The following is a 25,569-nucleotide window of genomic DNA, read 5'->3' on the forward strand; positions in this document are numbered from 1 at the left end:
TATGTGATTATAGTTATCACAATGATTATTTTTTATTTATAAAAATATATTAATTATATATTTTAATCGAATCCGTGCAACGCACGGGTTTATTCCTGGTATCAACATAAAAATCAAATTTAAAAACTTTTAGCACATACATAACCTATTTTATTTTTTTTTAAATATTAAAAGAATCTATCTATTTGAAAGTCCCTTTACCAATTTAATTCTACTCCAATTTGCAAGTGCTTCTTCATTTCGTACAATTCTTACCTCTCAAATTGGAACCAGTTCTTGTTTCTTTACCCTCATCAGAAGCTTCCTCTTATTACAAACACACACTTCACCTTAAAAATAAAAAAGTTAGAGCACAATCAAATTTTTCTTCGTTCTTTCACTTTCCATTCCTTTTATTTTCATATTCATACACTTTTCTTCGTATAAATACATTATAAATTAGTAATATTCAATTCACTTTCATTTCATTTCATTTAATTTCCCATTATTAAATCAGTTTCTCCTATTCACAATTCCCTTTCTACCTACTTCCATCATTTTCCCGTATATTTTCTCGGATTTTGGGGCAATTTTCTCTTCAAAACCCTAAATTCATCCAAGAATCGTGATTTTCCACTTTCCTCTTCCAAATTCCAATTAGGTCGTGAATTGGTTATATCTTAGTTGAAAAAATCGAACATGTTCTTCAGTGGCGATCCTTCTAATCGTAAACGCGTCGATTTAGGTGGTCGCAGTACGAAGGAAAGAGATAGAAAGAATCTTCTTGAACAGACTCGATTGGAAAGGAATCGACGGTTGTGGTTGCGTCAGCAGAACTCTGCTGCACTTCGGATTCAGGTTTTTTTCATGCTTCTTAATGTTCTTGATTTGATAATTGATAATTTTGATTCGGTTAGTTTTGCTTGATTGTAGAATAGTTCGAATTTCTTGTAGTGAAAATTGGTGCATTTTTTAATTTTTTGCACAGTGAATTTTCTTTGCTAATGATTGAGCTTTTTTCTTATGCATTTTGGATATGTGATTGCTTTTTAATGCATTGGTAGTGTGAAATTGAAATTTGTGGGGGTGTTAAGCTGATTGTGGCAATTTGAATTTCCATTTTGAAGTATTAGGTTTACTGTTTTGTCTTCTATTGAGTGTTCCAAAACTAGTGTGATGATGGATGTCACATAGACACATGATGACATGATAATACAGTAGTACATAGCAGTGTTATTGAATATCGGACACGGTCGGTGGCGGATTTTATCCTCTTTGTTATTGTAGATATGGGTCATATGGCAAGTTTTTTCGCCATAATCTGCTATTGCGGTGCCACAAAGTGGCCGATATGGTAGGATTTTGGCCTATTTGTTATGGTAAATATCAGCTGATATGCCAAGGTTTTCTGCCATAATCTGCTATCGTGGCGCCACATAACAGGATAATCTGCTATATGGTAAGATTTTGGCCTATCTGTTATGGTAAATATCGGCCGATATGGTGGGACTTTGGCTCTCAGCTCTTTGTTTGGTAATTGTTGGTATTTTGTAGCTTAAATGGTATTTTTTTTATAGAATATTAGAATTTGAGTTAAATAATAAAAAAATAGATAATAGTAAAAATCCCTTGCTCTATTTGTTTCTTTTGGTAATACATGAGTTTAAACATATATATGCTTTAAAGTTCCATCTAAATCATTGCTTTAAATTAGTTGGTACCATCTTCTGTGCATCTGTTTCCTACTACCTGATCTTGCTTTTGTCCTTTGACCAACAGCTGTTCAAATTAATCATCTTAATATACCAAAGATATGTTCATATTTTTTTAATTCTTATCTAGCAAATATTATATTAGTGATCTCCTAAGGAGAGTCCTGCTTTCAATATACCTCTCATTTCCTGAATTTTAAATTTTAAATAGGATAGCAGGCCCATAATGAAAAGGGTCTATACTAGGAAGAATAGGGGAGTTGGAGAGTATCATTCCCCAACCATTTAGTGTGGGTAACCATGTAACAACTTGATTTAGTTAGTTTTACGGTTATACAGGGAGAGAAGGATTGGGAAAATAGTTAGGAAGAGGAGCAGAATCTCTTGAGTGCCCTGCAGAATTGTATATCTTTTCCTGCTTCTGAATCTTTGGATAAGAGGAAATTCAGCTTAATAATACATCACACTGACATTTCCTTTCTCTCTAGACTCTACCAGTTGAGTTCTACCAAAATATCCCGTCTTCACCCTGATCACTTAACGACCATCTCACCTAACCTGTCACCCCCAACATTTTTAGGGGAATGATGTGAGATTGTATCACAGTGATGGCTTTATGGTTTATTAAACTGACTGATTTCCTTAATTAAACTCTGCATATTTAATAATTTCAACATGAAAGATTTTGTTTCTAGTGAATTATGGCAAAGCTATTTACTATTTTTTACCTCTTTAGTCAAAAACTCGAAATAAATAATTGAATTGATCTTGTTAGTTGTGGTGCATTTTTTACTTTAACTTATGAGTCTATGATTTAGCATTTTCTAATTTTAGAGTTCACCAACCTAGATTTGTTTTAAGACGTGCTCTACTTGATAAAATGTACGACTACAACTGGAGATGCATTTCTGATGAATGGTGATCTACAATTCATAGTTTTCTTGCAAATTGTTAACTGCTTCTTGCTACAGAAATGCTTCAGAGCGAAAAAAGTTGTCAGAACGGAACACTCTAAGTTGCGACAGAAATTCCTTAAAATCTATGGGACGAACTGCCTTAATGTTGACAGGTGATGTTGCTTGCCTTCTCTGTATAAAGAAATTATTAATGTATTTGATTATGGTATTGTCTTGCTTGAACGTTGCAATACTGTTGCAGCTCATTTTAATACCATTTTGTGTGCATTCAGGAAAGCTTTTGGTCCAGATTCTGATTTCCTCCGCCAGTTCCTCTATTTCTTTAATGTGGAAAACCATGATGATTTTTTAGTTCTTGTGCAAATTTGCCGATTGATTCTACAGTTTGTTCAAGAAAGTGGTAATTGTTATCCGCCATTTGCCATTGCTTTAACTGTTTTTTTTTTACTGTACTTTGGTTGCAGTTTAGTTTAGGCAAGATTTTGCGGATCTGAGCATCTATTTCTATTACATTGGATCTATTCACCCACCAAAAAAGATTATCATTAAACAAACAACAAATGCTAAAAGTCACGGGGTAGGAAATCCTATTTGTCAATGCCAACGAGTATAGGATTTCCTTAAAAAAAAATTCCCTTCCTGAAGATTTGAACGAATATATTATTTAATGTATATTTTCTGTTCGGTATGTTGTCTGTATTCTCCTTTTCTAAAAATATATGGCATTATATGAAATAAAATAATGTTGGTATATTTGAGAACCACAATGGAGATAATACAATTAAGGACTCCGTCCTATATTTCTTTTTGGAATATACGTTAGTTAGTTTTGGGAATCACAGTTCACACCATCCCACACAAGTCCCACACTATAAGTATCACATATCCATTATACGATATGAATGGGATATAGAGGCAGATGTAAAAAGGCTTTTGTTGGTGTTTCCTCCCCCATGCCTATTATGCAATTTAACTAAATAACTAACTGATTTACTATCTAACTCACTATTTAACTAAGCGGTTCCCTATCGTGCCATTTGTAAGCCTTGTGATGATTTTTTGGCTTAAGATGCACACAAACATAACACAATTCTTTTATTTTTCTGCATGCTACTATTTTTGTCTTCCGTGCTTATTAGAAAAAAAGTAAATTGAAATTGTGTAGATATCTACCTGCATCCTTGCTTTTTATGCAAGTTCAATTGTGGTGAATAAAACTTAATGCATAGAATTTAAATATATTCAACAGGGGATGCTGTGAGACTTTTTGCTGGTGAAGATTACTCATCCATATGTGCTTTTGTGAACTGCCGACTGAAGAAGCTTGCATATAATTGTATTCGTGCAGTACATCATAACAGGTTTGCATTATTTATTTTAATTCATTTATTATTATTATTATTATTATTATTATTATTATTATTATTTGTAGAACGTCACTTTTTTATTATATTAACACTTGAATAATTTAGAATGGAAAACTTGTGTTATAATCAACATTAACTGTCCTGATTGTTAAAATTATTGAGTTGGTTCTAATTGTAGTTTGTTCTTGTAACAATCCTTGATCAAATAACTTAATCCTTCTGGACAGTTGGTCTTTTTTGGTATTTGTTAAGAAGTCTCACATCGGATGTGAGTTGGCCTGGACAAAGGTTTATAAGTAAGAGGCAATTCTCACCTTACAAGCCGGTTTTGTATCGTTGAGTTAGACCCAACTCCTAATTCTAAGATGGTATCAGAGCCTCTCCAAGATCTGTTGGGCCACTCGCTTTGGGGCCACCCACCATTTATATCCGCGTACCAAGCCTAATAGTGTTGGGCGTGAGGGGGGGTGTTAAAAAGTACCACATCGGATGTGAGTTGGCTTGGACAAGGGTTTATAAGTAAGAGGCAATCCTCATCTTACAAACCGGTTTTGTAAGGTTGAGTTAGACCCAACTCCCAATTCTACGAGTATCAATCCCTGTCGCCTTGTTGTTTATAATTAATTTAAGTTTGAGGCAAAACTGTGAGTCGGTTTACACATTCTCCGTGATTCTAGCCCAAAAGGCTTGTGTGAGGGGGTTTGTTAAATAAATATAGCAAACAAATTTTGACCTAACAAGTATATTTTAAGGAGAGTTGGTATGATCAGAAAGAAATAACAGTCTATTTGATGGGCAAGAGTGTTTTTTGGGAGAGTTTGAAATGTAAATGGCTACTATTTTTTTCAGTTGAATCTCAATTTGCCCATCCTTTTTTTAATATTTAAAATAAGGAGTTTAATTAGACTGGAGAGAGGTAAGGGGGCAATGGCCGCTCGTAATTTGGTTTGGCTACTTTTTCTTTGGAGCTATATTGTTATCTTGCTGATATATTATTATTTCACTTGACAGAAATCAGTTAAAGGATCAACTTTTATTGACTCCGAAGGAGTCTAATGCATCAGCTATTCCTTTATTGGAAGTTTTATTACTGTTGATAGACCTCAAACTGCCATGGAGCTGTAAGATAGTAGGATATCTCTCTCAAAACAATGGATTCGGCCTACTTAGAGAGATTATTCTGACAGGAAAGGTAACAGGGTATTTTTTTTTTTCTTTTATGTTTTTTATTTCTAGGGACCCTATAAAATTAATCCCTGTCAAGTTGTTTATACTGATATGAAATTTGATATGTTAGTTATGAAGATTTTTAAACTAACGGTATGACCTGGGAGAAAAATGTGAATAAAATATAAGAGGGGAAGTTCTGAATATGCTTGAGTGAAGAACACATATAATTTACAAGGAGAGAAATCAAAATAAGCATGACCTCATACAATAATATGAATCCTCTGATACAATGAATTCTGTAAAAAACTGATTATATTTCATGTTATGAATAATGTACAACCACTAATGTGTTTATATAGGCTATTCTAACCTAATGAGCCCGATTAATGGACTAAAGGACTACTAAAAATAAAAATCTCTAGTAATAGTAAAAATAGATTTTATTTACAGCACAGTGAATTTTAATGCTAGTTGAAATATATAATGTGAATTAATTACCTTATATTTACAAACTTTCAGAGATCCTTTTTAGTCTTGACTGTGAATTATCCCAAATTTTAGTAAGAACAAGTTGGACCACCCAAACTAACATTTGAGAGATTGTTTAAGATTGTTCTTGAATGAAATGGTTGAATTACTTGAAGGACTAAGCCCTCAGCCTGTTGTATTTATAATCAAAACTATACAATCAAGATCCCCAAATTATAGGGATAATAATAAGTGCTAACAACATAAAGATGTAAACAAAATATCACATAATAGTAATAAAGGAAACTAAATCAAGGCAATATCTCAACACTCCCCCTCAAGCTGGTGCATATATATCATATGCATCAAGCTTGGTACATATACAAGATATTCGCGGACCTCTGAGAGACTTGGTGAAAATATCAGCCAATTGATCATTAGAGTTCACAAAAGAAGTAACGATCTGCCCAGAAAGAATCTTCTCACGGATAAAGTGACAATCAATCTCTATGTGCTTTGTCCGCTCATGAAAGACTGGATTAGATGCAATAACGGCTGCCTGGTTATCACAAATGTGACTCATTGACTCAATCTTGCAAAATTTTAATTCGTCAAGAAGTTGTTTCAACCAAATAAGCTCACATGTGGTGAGAGCCATAGCTCGATATTCGGCCTCTGCACTGGATCTAGCAACAACGCTTTGCTTTTTGCTTTTCCAAGAAATAAGATTCCCTCCAATAAGAACACAATAACCAGATGTTGAACGTCGATCACTAGGACATCCAGCCCAATCTGCATCTGTATATGCAACAACATTATTGTGACCTCTATTCTCATAAACTATTCCTCTTCCTGGAGACCCCTTTATATATCTCAAGATACGAACCACTGCATCCCAATGACTATCACAAGGAGAATTAAGGAACTGACTAACAACACTTACGGCAAAGGATATGTCAGGTCTAGTCATAGTAAGGTAATTCAACTTTCCTACCAATCTTCGATATCTACCTGGGTCTGAAAAAGACTCCCCCTGATTTGGCATAAGCTTGGTATTTGGATCCATAGGTGTGTCAATGGGTTTGCAATTTAACACCCCAGTCTCCTCCAAAATGTCAAGAGCATACTTCCTCCGAGAGATGGCAATACCTGATTTTGACTGGGCTACTTCAATTCCAAGAAAATACTTTAGTCGACCCAAGTCCTTGGTTTGGAAGTGCTGAAACAAATGTTGTTTGAGATCACAAATACCTCTTTGGTCATCTCTTGTGATAACAATGTCGTCCACATAAACAACAAGATAAATGCATTGGTTAGTAGATGAATGTCTATAAAACACTGAATGGTCGGCTTCGCTACGGACCATGCCGAATTTATGAAGAACTGAACTTAATCTACCAAACCATGCTCTAGGACTCTGCTTCAGACCATATAAAGCTTTCTGCAACCTACAAACAAAGCCACGAGACTCCCCCTGAGCAACAAACCCAGGTGGTTGCTCCATATAGACACCTCTTCAGCTAAATCACCATGTAAAAAAGCATTTTTTTCCTACAAGACGAGCTTTCAATCGGACAGAAGTCATCTTTGCAACCGGAGAAAAAGTGTCACCATAGTCCAAACCAAAAATTTGAGTATAGCCTTTAGCTACAAGACGAGCTTTCAATCAATCAATTTGACCATCCGGTCCTACCTTGATGGCGAATACCCACCGACAACCAACTATAGATTTCTCTGAAGGTGAGGGGACAAGAGTCCAAGTCTGGTTAGATTCTAGAGCTGTCATCTCATCAATCATAGCTTGACGCCATCCTGGGTGAGAAAGTGCTTCCTGTACAGTTTTTGGAATGGACACGGAAGAAATAGCAGACACAAAAGCATAATGGGAAGGAGATATGCGATGATAACTCAAACAGTTATAAATGGGATAAGGGTTTCGAGTAGAACGAGTACCTTTGCGAAGAGATATTTGTGGGTCTACAGGCGGTTCAACTCGGTCTGAAGCAGGTTGAGAGATTGGAACATGAGATGAAGCATTGGTCTCTTCAACGACGATTTCCTCCACTTGTGCAGGACGGGGACGGCGCTGATAAGTAATTAAAGGGGAGGAGCTGAAGGGATGGAAGACTCTGGTGGTATAGAAGACTCTGACTTTGGAGGGATGGAAGACTCTGAAGTATTTGGTGTATCTGACGCTGACAAGTTAGGAACAAATGAAACAGGGGGAACGGGTAATACTTCAGAGATAGATTCTTGTGACATTGTTGAAGTGAAGAATGGAGTATCTTCAAAAAAAGTGACATCTGCAAATATGTAGAAACGCTGAGTGGAAGGAGAATAACATCGGTACCCTTTTTGTACTCGAGAATAACCAAGAAAGATACACTTAATTGCACGAGCCTTCAACTTATCAAGACCCGGAGTTAGATCATGAACAAAACATGTAGAACCAAAGATACGAGGAGAAACTTTATATAAAGGTTCATTAGGAAATAAGAGAGAGTGGGGTACTTTGTTATCTAAAGAAGAAGAAGGCATTCTATTAATCAAATAATTAGCCGTAAGAACTGCATCGCCCCAAAATTTCAGAGGTGCATTGGCATGAATCAACAAGGTACGTGCAGTTTCAATAATACGACACGATGTTTTCTGTCTGCAATACCATTCTGTTGAGGGGTAAGAGGACATGATGATTGATGAACCATACCATAAGATGTCATAAAATTATTGAATGGAGCAGAAAAATACTCTTTTGCATTGTCACTGCGCAAGATACGAATAGAAAGCCCAAACTGAGTTCGAATTTCATTACAGAAATTCTGAAATATGGTAAATAGCTCTGAACGTTCTTTCATCAAGAAAATCCACGTACATCTTGAAAAATCATCGATGAAAGTAACGAAATATCTGAACCCCAAAGTAGAACTGACACGACTTGGACCCCACACATCGGAATGAACAAGACCAAAGGGAGAACTTGCCTGGCGGTGACCTTGACTTGGAAAGGTAGAACGGACATGTTTTCCCAACTGACATGACTCACACTCCAAAGATTGTACACGAGAGAGACCGGGAACCATTTTCTTTAACTTATTTAAATTTGGGTGACCCAAACGACGATGAATTAGACTTGGAGACTCTGTAGCTGTGCAAACAACAGAAGGTGGAGACTCGAAATAGTAGAGACCATGTGCCTCATATCCTGTGCCAATTGTCCGTCCCGTACTCTGGTTCTGTATACAAAAAGAATTGGCAGTAAAGGTTATAGAGCAATCAATGTGAGTTGACTAACCGAAATTAAATTAAAAGGAGAACTAGGAACAAAAGGAACAGAGGTCAAGGGTAGTTCAGGAAGAGGTGTGGCTTGACCGATGCCTGTGACCTTAGCTTTAGAACCATCAGCATATGTTGCGAGATTTTAGGTGGTGACAATTTTGATAAGAGATAACGGTTACCAGCTACGTGGTCGGAGGCACCGTAATCCAAAATCCAAGATCCAACATATGATGACTGAGAGGAACAAACTGTAGAGTTTCCTGTGTGTGCAACAGCCGATGAGATTTGCTGACATATACCGTAACTATTACAGATTTTTGCCATTGATGAAAACACTCCAATAAGGCTAACAAAGGTGCGTCGAACAGAAAGCACCAGAACTGGACTCAAACTAGAGATGCTAGATGATCAAGGTCAATGATGTTAGTATTAGTATAGCTAATGATCGAGGTCGATGATGTTAGTCTTTTGTAAACATCAAACCATAATCATAACTCAAAGTCGTCATTTCTTTCTCCTCCCTCCTTCGTCATCTATAACCTTATAATATTGAACTATATGCATCTGTGATATCCTTTTCTGTAAAAATTATTCAATTAAGAAAACTCAGGCCAGTGGATCAAATATACAATCAAATTTAAATTCCGTTCACCAGTTAATCTGGCTTTTTTTTATCTGTCACTTATAATGCATAAACTACTTGAATGGTCTACTGCAGGATAATGCAGAAAAATGTATTGAATCGTCTTTGGAGCATGTGCTTACAGGTGTAATGTGTCACATTGGTCAGAATCCATGTATCTGTTCAGACATTGATCCAAGATATAGCTTCTCATCGCAGATCCTTACAATTCCTTTCTTATGGCATGTTTTTCCAAACTTAAGACAGGTATTTATTATACTAATTATATTTTTTTTGGCGGTACTCTCCTTTGTGATATCTAGAAGTTAAAAGAGATGTATTATTATATTATATGTATCTATTCTATTTTATTAAGGTTCCTTCTTTCTATTCCTCTATTGAAATAGACAATCAAATAAATTAGTGCATAAAACCCGACTTATAATCTCTCTATGCGCCAATGAATATCATGTCAATGTGCAATAAGCTGATATATCATATATAACCAAGTAAATTCAACCTGGAGGGAAAACTTTAATATGCAATGTATAACTAATAAGCAACTCAATATTGTGGAACAAAAAGTTATTTGCTTTACCATTTACCTGGAGGCTTCTGCATACTAATTGGAATCTAAGGAGAATGGTTTAACTCAAGCTATGCTCAAGGGAGATGTTACTTTTGTTCCTTTTGTTGTTTATTCTTAGATTTTGGGTTAGGTCTAAGTTCAACTCTACAAAATCAGCTTGTAAGGTTAGGACTTCCCGTCACATATACACATTTTTAGGTTATATATCATCTATTGTGAGACTATAAGCACACCTCTCATGCACAGGACTGGACATTTGAAATGTGACCTGAGTGGTCTGATAGTGGTGACACCTCTCATGCTCAGCCGATAACAATTTGGCAAGTGTACAAAATCGTACATAGTAACATATTGTTGTATTTTTTCCACGCAATAAAGTTTAGTTTACTTAGGAAAAAAAGTGAAGTATGTTTGAATAATTTTGGCAACCAAAAGCAAATTGCAAGAATGCGAATTAACAATTTATGAAAGTAACCAGGGCCTCAAATCCCCTCTTCCACACTATCATGTTCTAGAACTCTCAATTAAAACAATTAGTTTAGTTTTCATGAAGTACAATTAACCAAAATAGGTTAAGGACAATTCCTTGACTCAAAATCTGTACTACCAAATGAAAAACCCTATTCCTTAGGTGATTAACCATCAAATAGTGCATTAAAATCAAAGATCAAAACAACACATTGATAGGACATGTGCCTTATCCCTATGGTCATTATGTTCATGTAAAATAGTCCCAATTTTCAGTTATTACTAACCATCTTCCAGTGGTGAAAGTAATCCCAAAATTAATTCCATAACAACCAATTTTAGAAAAGCATAAGAACGGGGACTAAAGCTCAATTAAAATTAACCAAATTGCATTAGTAAAACGAGAATTTGAATCACATAATAACTTTAAGGAGGTTGATCTACTCCTAATCTAAGAAATTTAGTTACTCATTTTCATAGGAGTCCATTGAGCATTCAAGTTCTTGTTACCAAGGTTGAATCTTCAATTTATGGTGTCTTCTAACTGCAAAAGCCGTTTTCCATTATCAATACTCCAAGCGATTAGGTTTTTATTAAAACAAGCTTACTTATGTACCAGAGTTAAATGCCATCGCCTAGTGAATGTGCCGCGTCGCCAAGCGATATGACACAAACATACGCACAATCATACTCCATTGCCTGGCGAGCTCAGTCCGGTCTCCATGTGAGATTAGACAGAAGCTGCATGATATTTGCAATTCTTTCCTCGTTAGATGAGGTTATCCCCTTGCTAGGTGATGCATCAAAAACTTCAAGCCTTCAACAGTGCAATGTTCCACTAAGCGATCAACCTGCATCGCCGAACCCATGAAAGAAAACTACGAAAAGTGTCTGGTTAATCAAGAAAATGAAAGCATGTTACCTTATTGAATTGAAGAACTAAAAATTAATAAACTATATCAAATAACTCCTAAAATTAACTAACGACTTAAGATAACTAAGATAAATAAAACCCACTTGGGGTTGGTCAAGTGGTGTTGGCTTGGGTCCTTGGAGTATGCTCCTCTCAAGGTCTCGGTTTCGATTCCCCCTGGTGCCAATTTGGGTGGGCTAAGTCCATACAGAGAAAAAAACTCTGGCTTTAAATGGGGCCCCCGCAAGTGGGCGGTGGGATTGGTCCCCTTGGATTAGTCGGTCCTAGGGCCGGATACCAAGTTTTCAAAAAAAAAAAAAAAAGATAAATAAAGACTAAACATGCATATGATGAAAAGCTATCACTGGCCCAAGAATTCTTGGACAGACTTTGATACCACCTTAGATTTTTTATATTGGGCCTTTCGAATGGGCCTATTCAATCATCCCTAAAAATCCCGCTTGTAAGGTGAGGACTACCAACCACTTATAAACACATTTTTAGACCGTATCTCATCCAATGTGGGACTCTTTAACATTTATGTCAATGATAATTATTGTCTTTTTTATTACTCCAATCCTCATGCTGTTGAGTCTCCTTCGTGAGCTTGCTTATGTTGTGGAGATTTATTTTTTACTGTGGCAAGTATTGTGAAAAGTATGATTATTTCCGGGTACGCAGGTTTTTGCAAGAAAGGGAATGGGCCAGCATTACATTCATCAAATGGCGACGTTTGTGCCAAATCTGATCAATTTTCTACCTAAGGATATATCAGATGAATTTCCTACCTATGCCTGTCTTCTTGGAAATATATTAGAAACTGGCGGGGTTTCTTTGTCTCAACCCGACTGTTCATTCGATATGGTGAGCTTATAAATCCTACAATGTGCCATTTGCTATCATTATTCGATGTTTGATATCCTTCATGTATCTCCCAATATGACTTACCTTGGATTAGGTCAAAGGTTGGTGTCATGATTTTTTCTATATTGTATAAATGAAGAAACACACTCAAGATAAAATGAGAATATTAGATTGAAGTATAAGGTCGTAGGCTAAGCTTCTTGCTTAGGAAAGGAGAAACCACAAACAGGTTGAAAAAGATGTAGAGGTCTTTTTAAAGAGCATATTTGGTGTCTCATGACTTAAGCACTTATGTAAATGTTTTAAAAATCTTATAGGGGGCATCTTAATAAGCTTCTTGAGATAGCTTATAGAAGTAACATATGCAAAACTTACTCCCAAGTCCCATCCCCTCTTAGATTTTTACTCATCCCTAAATTCTAAATTTTATGGCGAAAACAAATGTTGAGAATACAAATAAGTTGCCATCATAAGCTCTTGTTTGATAAGTGTTTACTGAACAAGCACTTATTAAATTATTTATCTGAACATTCCTTTAGAGGGTTGGAGGGTTAGAGCTCTAAGGCTCTACAAACTAAACAAAGTTGGGATGTTTCATATATCCATATGTATAATCTTTTTAATATCTTCTGATCATTCTGCATAAAACTGTCTTTAGATACGATCATATGACTAAAAGTTGATTTTTTTAGATTTGGGAGGGGGTGGGGTATTGGTGGACTGGTGGTTCAAGTTGTTTGATTTTTGATGCAATTGAAGTTTGAAACCTTTGCGTAAAACCTTGTGCATGTTTTAAAGTTGATTTGTATTTATTTCTTTTCAGGCCATAGACCTTGCAGCTGTTACTACATTTTTACTGGAGGCACACCCCTCTCTGACAAGATCTGATACTAGACAAAGTATGTTTTCTAATCAGAGTTTGGTTTGATCAAAGACTTTCCCTTTCTTTCTAATTTTTGACCTTGAACACTGCCAACTTTCTTCTCATTTTATTTCTTTCATTTTTATGGATAAAAGAAGGCCAAGGCTTACATGGACCACCATTATAGGTGCTCCATTGTTGATAAATTTATCTTTTGAATACTCAAGAATTATGTTTAACCAACAGTTGCTAAATTTATCTTTGCTTCATCATTGTTGATAGATTTATCATTTTTATGCAAATATGAAATGATTATACATCTTTCTGTACCATTTGTTTTTAAGCTGGTCGGTGCTAATTTCAGATTCTGTGATCGCTGAGGATGATACGACTGGCGATGAAGTCATGGAAGTAGCTCTGGATAGAAAATTAGATCAACAAATTTGTAGTTCCATAGATACTCGCTTCCTTCTCCAACTGGTATATCATCATGCAAATCACTTTTGTATCTTGGGTTCCATCAAAATTTTCCTTTACCACTTTTGTATCTTGGTTTTCACATGTGCAGACAAATATATTATTTAGAGATATTTCATCTGCAAATGGGCCAGATGATATGGAGGTTGCAGCTGTTGGTGCAGTTTGTGGGTTTTTATATGTTATCTTCAACACATTGCCACTTGAAAGGATTATGACTGTGCTCGCCTACAGAACTGACCTTGTTCCTATGCTTTGGAATTTTATGAAGCGGTGCCATGAGAACAAAAAATGGTCAACTTTGTCTGAGCGGTTATCATACCTCTCAGGGGATGCCCCTGGTTGGCTGTTACCTCTTGCTGTATTCTGTCCTGTCTACAAGTAAGACATTTGTACTGTTGACTTGTTTAATAAATACTTGTATTGGTGTATGAACTATAGCCTCTGTGCCCATATGGTCATTCAATTTTCTGTTAATCTAATCAGTCTTGTTTGAGCGTGATGATTGAAGTATATTATAATCTTTTTCTGGTCAGGCATATGCTTATGATAGTTGATAATGAGGAATTTTATGAGCAGGAGAAACCCCTATCACTGAAGGATATCAGCAGCCTCATCATTCTATTGAAGCAGGTAACGTTTTGGGAATATATTATCTATAAATTTGTTGAGAGTTCGGAGATTGAAATCCTTAGGAAAGCTCAGTAATTGTTTACTGAAATGGAACCTTTTTTTCCTTTCACTTTAAGCAAGATCCAGATAAGTTTGTCTATCCACTTGTCCAAAGAACTGGAGAATTTATGTTTTCTAAAAGTGGTGGGCGTGGCCAATAATATTGCTTACATTCCTTATATTGCTTCATACACATGTAACATTTTGCAGTTACAGTTAATTTCAGTGATTTTGCTGTTTCTGCAGGCTCTGTGGCAGCTACTGTGGGTAAATCATACCTCATCTGCTAATTCAGTTAGGTCTAATGCAGTTAGGACAAGCAGTAAAAAGCTTTCAATTGATGGCATTCAACAGAGGGTTAGCATAGTTGTCTCTGAGCTCCTGTCCCAGGTAGAACAGTGGAAACAATTCGGTTGTATATATCTAATTTTATTTTATGTTTCATACAAGGATAGATTCAACTAACCTTTGGATAGTTGAAGTAGCTATCATTAAACTTAAGTCCCACTATATCTACTGTACACCATCTCTACTCTATAGTTTCCCTTTGTAACTGGTCCCTAACTAACCCCTAGATTTCAGGAACTAACTAATTAACCATGAGTTAGATAGATCAGCAACTGTTACACAGATCTATAAATAGATCTTAACCACTGTAATCAATTCAGTTGTGAAAAGTACAGAAGAATCAAACAAGATTCAATTGCAATCTCTCTCAACTCTTATAGAATCCATGAGTTTCTTGGAATTCTAACATGAGTTTCTTGTTTATGGCTTTATGGTGCAATGCCATAACCGTCAAAGATTGGTCACCCTTAATTACCGCATTTTATCAGAGACAGGAACCCTTAGTTACTGCTTTTTTTATTATTTTCCCCCCTTTTTCATTTTGAAGGATATGTTGGGTTTCTTCTTCTTCCTCCTAACTTGCCTTTTGATTTTCCTCTCTCAGCTCCAAGATTGGAACAATAGACGACAGTTTACATCCCCCAGTGATTTCCATGCTGATGGGGTGAATGACTTTTTTATCTCCCAGGTATGATCCCTCCCTACTGTAGTGTTATAAGGTGAAACGATTACATGATCTTTTTTTTTTTGAAGAAGCTAAATTTACATGATCTTAATTTGGTAGTTATATAATCTTTTTCTCCACAGGCTGTTATAGAAAATGCACGAGCAAATGAAATTTTAAAGCAGGCTGCTTTCTTGATACCATTTACAAGCAGGGTTAAAATTTTCACTGTAAGAATTTCATTCAATTTTGACTTCATTTGATATTGACTATGCATGTGTTATTATGTATTTAAAATGAATGCCAATGAGCACCTTTGGAGTTTCATATACTTAACTACCTTCTATTATTGTTTCATCAGTCTCAACTAGCTGCAGCTAGGCAAAGACAAGGATCTCAAGCTGTATTTACTAGAAACCGGTTCAGAATAAGACGTGATCATATTTTGGAAGATGCTTATAATCAAATGAGTCAGTTGTCAGAAGATGATCTTCGAGGACTGGTGATGTTCTTTCCCAAGGCCCATCCTGACATTTATCAACCATTCCCTACTTTATAGTTTTTAAGGGAACTTCTAAATCATTCTTTTATTCAATTTTCAGATTCGTGTGACTTTTGTCAATGAATTTGGAGTTGAAGAAGCTGGAATAGATGGAGGTGGAATATTCAAAGATTTCATGGAGAACATCACACGGGCTTCCTTTGATGTGCAGTATGGATTATTTAAGGTGATATGAATTATTATTATTATTATTATTATTATTATTATTATTATCATTATCATAGACATAGTACATACATATACATTACCCCAGTCTCAAATATAGGCAAACAATATAGGACATATTTGTTGGTCCAAAATAGTATAAGCAAAAACTAACTAATTTGACCATAATTAATGCTATAATTCTCCAAAATTAAAAGAGGCTAACCACTATTCTTAATATGTGTGCAGTTAGTTCCTTTTGCTTATAATTGAAATTGGAGGGAGTATATATTGTGTTAGTTTTGATTTGTCTGAAATTAATTGGCTCTTAAAATATCAAGAAACCATGAATTGTTTCTCCAATAATATCCTTATATATTAGTATCTCAACCTATATAGTACATTAATTGGTCCTTATTTACCTAAAGGAGTATACCATTCATGTGCCTCTGACCTTCACCTAATAGCATAAGCTTTTAAGAGAGTTAATTCATGATGTTGTATTGTGGCCTCTATGACCATATATGGTCTCGAATTAAATCCTTTTTAACTCCATTGTTATTAATACAATTAAATTGGAATACAAAGTAGATTGGGTGTGTGCATTGCCAATGCTCCATAGCCCAGAAAGCTCTTATATATAAGGGGGGATGGTTTAAAAATAAAACAATGTGCAAAATAGAATTATCATAGTCCTTTCAGCACAATGGCCAAGATTGACCACCAAATTGAAGCTTTTTAATGTATTCTTGAATGAAAATATAGTTGCAGTGAGGTGGTACTGGTTAGGGTGTATAGCTTTAAAAAGGGTGAAGTTTGAAGATAGATTCCAGAATCCAAAAAGTAAATAACCTTTCCAGTTGTTAACTAAGTTTGAAAAAAATAACCATTTCGCCTGTAATAACAACCAATGAGTCTGGTCTGTCACAGAAGATATAATTGAAATAAGTAAGCTTTGAAGTTTTAAAACTTCTGTTTGGAAAATGCTTTAGGTTATACTCATTCCCTATCTTTTCACTTTGTTATTTAATTTTACGGCTATCTGAACATCAATGTATCCAGGAAACAGCGGATCATCTGCTTTATCCAAATCCTGGATCTGGAATGATACATGAACAACATCTCCAATTTTTCCACTTTCTTGGTACTCTTCTTGCAAAGGTATGCTTTTGTCCTGTTTCTCCCCTGTCACTTCAATAAAGTGGGGCCTTGCATAGTGACTGTACTACTATATGCCCTTATGCCCTTTTTTTGGGTATTCTTTTCCTATATTGAGTGCAACTGAACTTCACTCTCACATGTTACATTTGCAGGCTATGTTCGAAGGGATTCTTGTTGATTTACCATTTGCTACATTCTTTTTGAGCAAATTGAAACAGAAGTAAGAATTAAGGTGTCTTTTTGGCCTGCTTCGTGGAGTTCTTTTTATTAAAATTTAGATTGTTCAATGCTCAAATTCCTGAGTTTCCATTCAATTGTTTTCTTTCTCATTTTTACTGTGTGCTGATGTTCAAGTTTCACAAATGAGACTTGGTAGCATTCATGTAATGCCTAGCTGGTTGTGGATGTTTTGTACTTGAAAGGAATTGCTGTGCTTCTGCACACTTCCTATAGAAATGTGTTTCCTTGATTGTAGAAAATGAATTATCTGTTTTGTTATTTTGGTTAGAGATTACCATACTATTTGATGAAGCTATACTTCCTGCTTTCTTACACCTTTTTTCGTCTTATATCAGGCACAACTATTTGAATGACCTGCCTTCCTTGGACCCTGAATTATATCGCCATCTTATCTTTCTAAAGGTAATATCATTTATTTAGCTTTCATTTCCTTGTATCTGCCTCGGTCTTGAGAAAATTCTAACAATGTCCATTTTCGTCCTCCATTCATTGGCAAGTGTGAGTTAATGCTATTAGATTTGTCATTCTATGGACCCCCCCCCCCCCCCCCCCCATAAATATAGCTTTAAAGGGTTACAAATTGTTGGAACATAATATTAATTTTAACAACCTATATTTCTCACCTATAATAAACTCTCATCTGAGTTTCTATACTCTATTTCTCACTTTCTTCTTACAACCAAACATACCCACCCTATATGATCTTCAGAATAGAGCTGGGACGAGTTGGGGTTTGTAACAAAATTACTATATTACCATGTGAATCGGCATCAATTACTTTAGGCATCCTCGTTTTTCTTAGTGAGTGTCTCATTTTGTTCTCATTGATTCTGTTTTGACTAACAGCGTTTTGAGGGTGACATTTCGGAGTTAGAACTATACTTTGTTATATTAAATAATGAATATGGAGAGCAAACAGAAGAGGATCTGCTTCCAGGGGGAAAGAACCTGCGTGTCACAAATGAGAATGTCATTACTTTTATCCATCTTGTAGCCAATCATCGCTTGAATTCTCAGGTAAAGTACATTTATTTGAATTTGAATTGCATTTCTTGATGCTAATGCATTTAAGATTCCATTACATAAACATAATAATAATAATAATGTTTTCAGATACGTCAACAAAGTTCTCATTTCTTGAGAGGATTTCAGCAACTTATTCAGAAGGATTGGATTGATATGTTTAATGAGCATGAACTTCAGGTTCTCTTATAACTTAGTTCACTTTTAGGCTTCTACAGCTATTTTTGTTCTTGCATATCACATCATTTTCTCCTGCATATCATCATATCCCTTATCACTGCAAGAGGGATATAACCATGTTCGGTCTGTAGTTGCAAATAATTTTCTAACGATAAGTACTTATAAAATGAAAAGTATGACCTAAAAGATATCAAATAAATGATGAAGATCAAGCTCGAGAGGCAGTGCCAAAGGTAGTACTGGTGTTGGAGTAATTTGATTCAGAGTAGAGCCATCCCCATCACTAGCCAGTGGTGAAGGAATATGTTATATAGCGTGGGTATGCCTAAGAGGGTGTGGGGGAGGTTGTTTTTCTGGAACATGAGACAACTCTGGATGGTGAGAGTCATTCGTTACAGCATGTAGACGAAGTGGTAATGTTGATGAGGCAGATTTAGAAGTGAGTGGAACAAAATCAAAGGTGACATTGGCTAAGACTTGATAATGGCAAAGAGTAGGGGAGTAACATTTGTAACCCTTTTGAGACTGATTGCAATCTAAGAAGATAGTAACATTTGTAACCCTTTTGAGACCGATTGCAATCTAAGAAGATACACTGTAGGTGTGAGAGTTTATTATGATTTTGGAGTAAGATTATGAACAAAACATAGACCCAAGACTCAAAGAGGTAAGGGGTGGGGATTTTGACGAGGGAATAAAACAGAGTGAGGTGTTTGGTTTTTATGCACCGATACAGCGGGTTTATAAGGTACACTGTACACGTAGTAAGCACAATATCACCCACCAAAAAAAAAATGAGACTTATTTGTATGTAATTCTGCATAAACGTATAATCATCCCTTGAACAAGTTGAAACTAAATTTATGCTTTACGACTTGTTCTTTTCATCATACAACAGTTAATTGTTCTTTGTTTTTCCTTCTAGAGGGTGGGCTCTATATGTTGAAATGGCATTGCTAGCCATTGGTTTCACAATTTCTTTTGGATTTGGTTTAATGAACAATGATTAATGCCTTGACCTTTTTTTTTTCCCACAGCTTCTGATATCAGGATCACTTGATAGCTTGGATGTTGATGATTTGCGGCAGCATACGAATTATGCAGGAACCTATCATAGTGTAAGCATTATAGAATTAGCACTGTTATTTTGAATTTATTACCAATTCTCATGTTTATTTAGGATTTCACGTCTTGTATTAGTATAAATAAGTGTTAGTGCCTCATTTTTTAATGAAGTTACCAATCATATTTCAAAAGTTTCTAGTCTTTCGCTTCTCCATTTTTCATCTATAACTCACCTTCAACATACATATGGGGTTTGTCTCAACCCCTTCCTTGCATTTCTATTCCAAATATGAAAGTGGTTCAGATTCCAACTCGCTTTCTGTTTCGTCATCCCCACTTCATGCATAGTACGAGTAGGTCTGGGTTCTACTCAGGTTGGAATTGCTTAAGACTTTCCTTTAGAAAAGTATACCACGTTGCAGTTTGGTTGCTTCATCTCAAACAAAATGTCCAATTGAGTGCCCCACCTCTCATAGTCAGTACAGCCCTTGATAACATCATCTACTCAAGTTTTGTCATATGGTATCACAATAGTTTTCCGTGTAGTTCATGAACCAAGAGACCTCCTTTCCATCAAATGTACAAATCATCTACTAGAACAATTCCCAGAGCAGCATACTGGATATCTTATACCAGTTCATAGGAATGGGGTATCTTATCAGAAATGATAGGGAATAGTATATTTTGGGTTAGGGTGTGGGATGCCCCCACTTATAACTCTATTAAGACCATACTGCTAGTCAATGAGAAATCTCCAACACACCCCTCATGCTTGACATTTGGAGTCGGAAGTTTGTAGGGGGTAGCTCAATAGCAGATGACTCAACTACATTTATGACAAATCTATTATTCAAAATGTGAACTGTGCTCAGGCCAAAGAAAGACACGGTTTGGCCAAATAATGACATGGTGATGGTTGCCCAAAAAAGATAGATGTTACATGAATGAAGGGCCCAAAAAAGATAGTTGTTATCACCAATATTTGGACATTGCATTGGGAACTAATGTTGTGCTATGTATCTTGTTTTGGGTCTTCATTTTACCAATATGCAATGTTTGTACATGTATCAGAGTGTATACTAAATCAGTTATTGGGCCAGGAAGGATTTCTATTACTACTACATTTGCCCATGTTGCAAATGTTTAGTTCTGAGAGTGAGGAAATGTGTTAAGGTCTCTGTTATTCCCCATGTATTTGTCCATGATTCAGATGTCCAATCTTGGACGTGAGTGAGAGGGTATGTTTAGATCCGACATCGACTAGTGATATAGCCAAAATAGTTCTTAATCATTGCCATTTTTAAACACATTTCCACTGTGTGATCCACATGTTCATACTCCTTTGCATTCAACCATCATGCCCCTTCTTAGAGTGAAAGAATGTAACCAAGAGAGAGTATTATTTGTATTGATTGAAAATGTGAATCTTGATCTGAAGATCAAGGTACAACTGATTTATATAGGAGCTTATCCTACACCAAGGAGTGTCTAAACCTACACCACTGATAACTAACTCGGAGTTTGTTACAGTGATGTGGCAGTGGCTAATTAGGCAGATGCTCAATAAAAAGCACAGCCAACTAACTAACTCAGCTTGTACCGCAAGCTTTGAACTAGCTAATCTAAGTAAGAACTAGAGAACTAGTATATTCTCACACCCTTGGAACAGTTCTTAGACTTAGTTTTATGTTCAAATATTTTGGGTCTCTGATATTGGTTTGAGGTTTCCAAATGTGGTTTTGAGAAGGACATGTCTTGCTTTGTTTGATTGCTTGTCATGAAATTTCCTTTGGCTAGGTTATCTTTCTCGGAATTCTCTTTGGCTTCTCCAGCATCCTTTAGTTTCCTTCCCACATTTATTTTTTGTTAATTGTAGAGAAATACATTATTTCTTATAACAAGCTAACTCTCAGTAAACTTTAGTTTGAGGGGGAGTGTTAGAATAATATCTTGATATTATGTTTAGCATTTCTCGAATTACCTCATGGGATTAGTTTCTTATATTTAGGCTTAGGAGTCTTGTCTTAGTGTTTAGTCTCATATCACTCTTATGTTTAAAATTTATGAGTTCAACACAAGTTGGATTGGGCCTTTATAGTTGCTTCTTGTTTCAGGGGAATCGCCAACTGCAATCCTTTTGCCATTTCTTTGACATTGGAGGATATCTTATTATCCCCCTAATTTCATGTCCCCTCTTTCTTTATAGTGAAACTTATATATAAAGTTTGATTAAAAAAAAGGTGTTTGTTGATCTTGTACATGCATATTTATTTTTTACATCTTGTCTAAATATCATTTAGAGTCCTAATTTTTCATGTCATTAACTCATGATGAGAAGGGCAAGACCTGTCTTGAATCGACTTTCTTAATTGACTCTTTTCTGACATATATTTCTTCTGATAGGAGCACAATGTGATTGAGATGTTCTGGGAAGTACTCAAAGGATTTTCAATGGAAAACCAGAAGAAATTCTTAAAGTAAGATAACAGTTATATAGGATTCCGTGTCTCTATTGATGACATATCTCAGTGTGAGTAATAAATTTACCATCTTTACAGGTTTGTGACAGGTTGCTCCAGAGGACCGTTGCTTGGATTCCGTTATCTTGAGCCTTTGTTCTGCATACAAAGGTGAATGCTTTAATAATATCAAGGGTATTGCTAATCAATAGTCTCAGACAATGGTTTAAAAATCAATTCATAGAAAGTTTTTATTTGAAATTGTCGTATTAAATACATTATTAGCTGTAGAAGATGATATATTTGCCACTAAAATTTTAAACTTCGAATCCTTAATAGTTGCCTAATACTAGTAATTCACTCTGATTATGTTTCCCCTGTAATGTTTGAACTTGTATATGTTATAGACAAAGGGATTGCTGGGTGCAATATTCTGACTTTGTTCCTTGTAGGGCTGGTGGTAATGCTTCTGAGGATGCTCTGGACAGATTACCAACATCGGCTACCTGTATGAATCTGTTAAAGCTTCCACCATATAGAAGGTTTGTACTAGTGGTGCTAGCTTGTCTTTTTAGTTTGCACTGCGAATATGGAATTTATATTTTTATTACCATTATAGATCTCAAGAGTGGTCATAAATTGAATATATTGAAACTGAGTATACTCACGTCAGTAATGTGAAAAACTGTTTTGTAAATTAACATTATATATTAACGAAATAATGCGTAGGAATTAGTGACAAAGGTCTTATCATTTAAATGTGTTGTTTTGTGTGTGCTTGTAGGAGGGGCAGGAGTAAGTTTTATGATGAGTGTATTACATGTATTAGACATGATAAGGAATGATGATAGTTAACTGTAGGAATATTGAAGTATTATCATAAGTTCATAACATTTAAAAAAAAATAAAAAATAGATTTCATGCCTTGTAGAGCTTCTTGGACGTAAATTAAATGAAATACTTTTGTTGTTGAGCATGAAAACTTATGCTTAAGGTGTTCTTAAAACACTGACTTTGAAGATATTGTTGTTGCTTTAAGCTTAGATGTGACTCATTACACCACATTTTTTAATATCCAACGTTAATTTTAATTCATATATTGTCTGTGCCACAGTTTATTGCAAATTTGTAAGTATAGGGAAGATGGATTTTGTTTTTAATTCCAGCAGTACTATTTTCATTTGAATTTTCCTGAAGTCTTTGATTAGGATTGTAAAAACAGACGGTTCTTGGGCTGCTAAATCTCTTTGTCGTATATATGCTTATCTAGGTTACCTTGATTCTGTAGTTTGGATTTTATTATCTTGTATTTTTCTTTTCTGTAGATTGAACAACTATTATTTTTATCTAGTCCTTTTCGGTGTCGTTTTGCTTCCTATTTTTCTGAATTGCCAAACCCATCTCTATGTATGTGCAGTAAGGATCAACTGGAATCCAAACTATTGTATGCCATAAATGCTGATGCTGGCTTTGATTTGAGTTAAATGGAGGCATTGCAATTGGAAATTACCATATAAAGTTTGTTCTCCATACCTGTAGAAGATGACTCGCTTCTAGACAATCGTCGGAGTGGCATTGAAGACAAATATATTACCAGATCCGATGGTATGATGAGAACTGAGAATAGAAATGTGGTGTATATATTCATTTTTACCATCTATCTTGTAAGTGTAATGTTCAAATGTAAATATGCTCAAGATATGAATTCATTTTGTAATACTAATATTCACTTCTTGGCAGGATACTTTTCATTTATGGTATAACAATCAAAATAGATATGCCATAGGATATTTTGCAAGATAATTGTTTACAAAATAAAATGTGTTGGAATTAGATATATTTTTTACTCACTTTGTTGGAGTTATACAACAATATATTATTAATCACCACCTTACTGCCGCTTCCCCTAGGGTTTTGTTTTTGTTTGCGATTTTGGAGGGGAGGAGAGGGAAGAGTTTTGAGAAAAAGAAAATAATAGAGGAGTTTGGGAAGACAACTTTTTAGAGGGTTTTTTTTTCCTTCAAATTCAATTTATATTATTACAGTATTATCAAAATTAAAAACATAATAATCATAAACATTTCTCCATAAAACAAATTCAAGAAATGTGAGTTTTTTTATTTGGTACATGACACCAGAGAAGTAGGAAACTAGAGAGGTGAACAAACACACAACATTGATCTATGTGTGCACTTAATTTGTCAATAGAATAGTCTTGATAGTACTTTAATCCTTGTCACAAATGCAAGGAGTTACATATGTCGCTTGGTATGTTCTTAATGTTTTGACTTTTTTTTTTTTTTTACGAATTTCATTTATGATAATTTTTTAATACATGTTGAGATATCAATAAAATGTGGAAATTAGCTAAAACTGAGGTCACTTTTAAAAAGTGAGTAACTTCATTAACTTATGCAGTAAGTAAGCTCAGCTAGTTTATCTCAACCCCTACTGATGAACATATATGCTTGTATCTCAAAAACAACTCTTGCAAATGATTGTTTTTTTAGCTCTTCTTCATCTCTAAGCCTTAAAGGCTTCTCTGATTCTGTTTGGGGCTCTTGTCCTGGCACAAGGAGGTCTACAACTGATTTTTGCTTCCACATTGGTAACTTTCTTGTTAGTTGGAAAAGCAAAAAGCAATTAGCGGTATCTTGTTCTTCCTCAGAAGCTGACTATCACGCATTGGCACAAGCAACATGTGAAGGTTGATAGATTTAATACTTGCTTCAGGATTTACACATCTCTCATGATCATCTAACTTCAAGACATTTTAATTAGCAAGACATGCCCATAGTCATAATATTTTTCTTTGTGGAATGTGACACACGTGATTGACCATATAAGGTATCCTTTGGTCGGACTTTTTTCTACTTTTTTTCAATTTTAAGTATAAGTTATGCCAAACACATTTTAAATTAAGTAAGAAGAGCTTATTTTTATTGAAGAAAATATATGGCCAAAAAGTACTTGTATTACTTACTTTTAACAAGCATGAGAAGCTTATTTTCTTTGGGACTCTCTTCGATTCCATGCCACCATCATTTCTTTCTTTTCTTTTTCTTTTCCTGAAACTTATAGTATATATTATAAATTTATAAATATTGACTCGTGACTCTATCATTTTTTTTGTTGCTAAAATCTAACGATTTTGTGCATAACATGCTTTACATTACACAATAAAAAATTTAAACCAAGTGCTTCAAAAGAAATGTCAAGCTAATTCAGTGGATTTTCAATAATTGATACAACCATATTGATAAATTGTAAAATAAAATTGATACACTCATCATAAAAATTTGGATATTCAATAATTTTTTTAATAAATTGATACACTTACACAACTGCCTTTTTTTATATATAAATA

The 25,569-nt window shown here is 35.1% G+C and overlaps 2 protein-coding genes across 2 annotated transcripts; one reads left to right on the top strand and one right to left on the bottom strand.

Annotated features, from left to right (window-relative positions):
• The first annotated feature begins 162 nt into the window (after positions 1 to 162).
• LOC123884428 (E3 ubiquitin-protein ligase UPL6) lies at positions 163 to 24,000 on the top strand. Its single transcript, XM_045933520.1, has 26 exons — positions 163 to 837; positions 2,663 to 2,760; positions 2,881 to 3,008; positions 3,858 to 3,969; positions 4,987 to 5,167; positions 9,608 to 9,778; positions 12,163 to 12,345; positions 13,169 to 13,244; positions 13,572 to 13,687; positions 13,776 to 14,065; positions 14,221 to 14,317; positions 14,603 to 14,746; positions 15,309 to 15,392; positions 15,512 to 15,598; positions 15,730 to 15,870; positions 15,971 to 16,096; positions 17,137 to 17,235; positions 17,388 to 17,455; positions 17,811 to 17,877; positions 18,322 to 18,492; positions 18,589 to 18,678; positions 19,716 to 19,796; positions 22,147 to 22,220; positions 22,302 to 22,373; positions 22,655 to 22,744; positions 23,620 to 24,000. The coding sequence occupies exons 1-26, from the start codon at positions 679 to 681 to the stop codon at positions 23,684 to 23,686; spliced, it is 3,072 nt and encodes a 1,023-aa protein (XP_045789476.1). The 5' UTR covers positions 163 to 678; the 3' UTR covers positions 23,687 to 24,000.
• On the bottom strand, positions 5,526 to 8,919 carry LOC123884429 (uncharacterized mitochondrial protein AtMg00810-like). Its single transcript, XM_045933521.1, has one exon. It carries the CDS (start codon positions 7,115 to 7,117, stop codon positions 5,951 to 5,953), a length of 1,167 nt encoding a protein of 388 aa, XP_045789477.1. The 5' UTR covers positions 7,118 to 8,919; the 3' UTR covers positions 5,526 to 5,950.
• Positions 24,001 to 25,569: the final 1,569 nt, after the last annotated feature.

This window comes from Trifolium pratense, linkage group LG5 (assembly GCF_020283565.1).
Source record: "Trifolium pratense cultivar HEN17-A07 linkage group LG5, ARS_RC_1.1, whole genome shotgun sequence".
Lineage (NCBI taxonomy): Eukaryota > Viridiplantae > Streptophyta > Magnoliopsida > Fabales > Fabaceae > Trifolium > Trifolium pratense.

Bases quoted from the DNA above. Each gene is read 5' to 3' on its own strand.
- LOC123884429 (XM_045933521.1), bottom strand. From the start codon at position 7,117: ATGGAGCAACCACCTGGGTTTGTTGCTCAGGGGGAGTCTCGTGGCTTT.
- LOC123884428 (XM_045933520.1), top strand. From the start codon at position 679: ATGTTCTTCAGTGGCGATCCTTCTAATCGTAAACGCGTCGATTTAGGT. The intron at 15,871-15,970 runs GTGATGTTCTTT...TTCAATTTTCAG, and splicing joins AAGATGATCTTCGAGGACTG to ATTCGTGTGACTTTTGTCAA. The intron at 16,097-17,136 runs GTGATATGAATT...CAATGTATCCAG, and splicing joins TGCAGTATGGATTATTTAAG to GAAACAGCGGATCATCTGCT.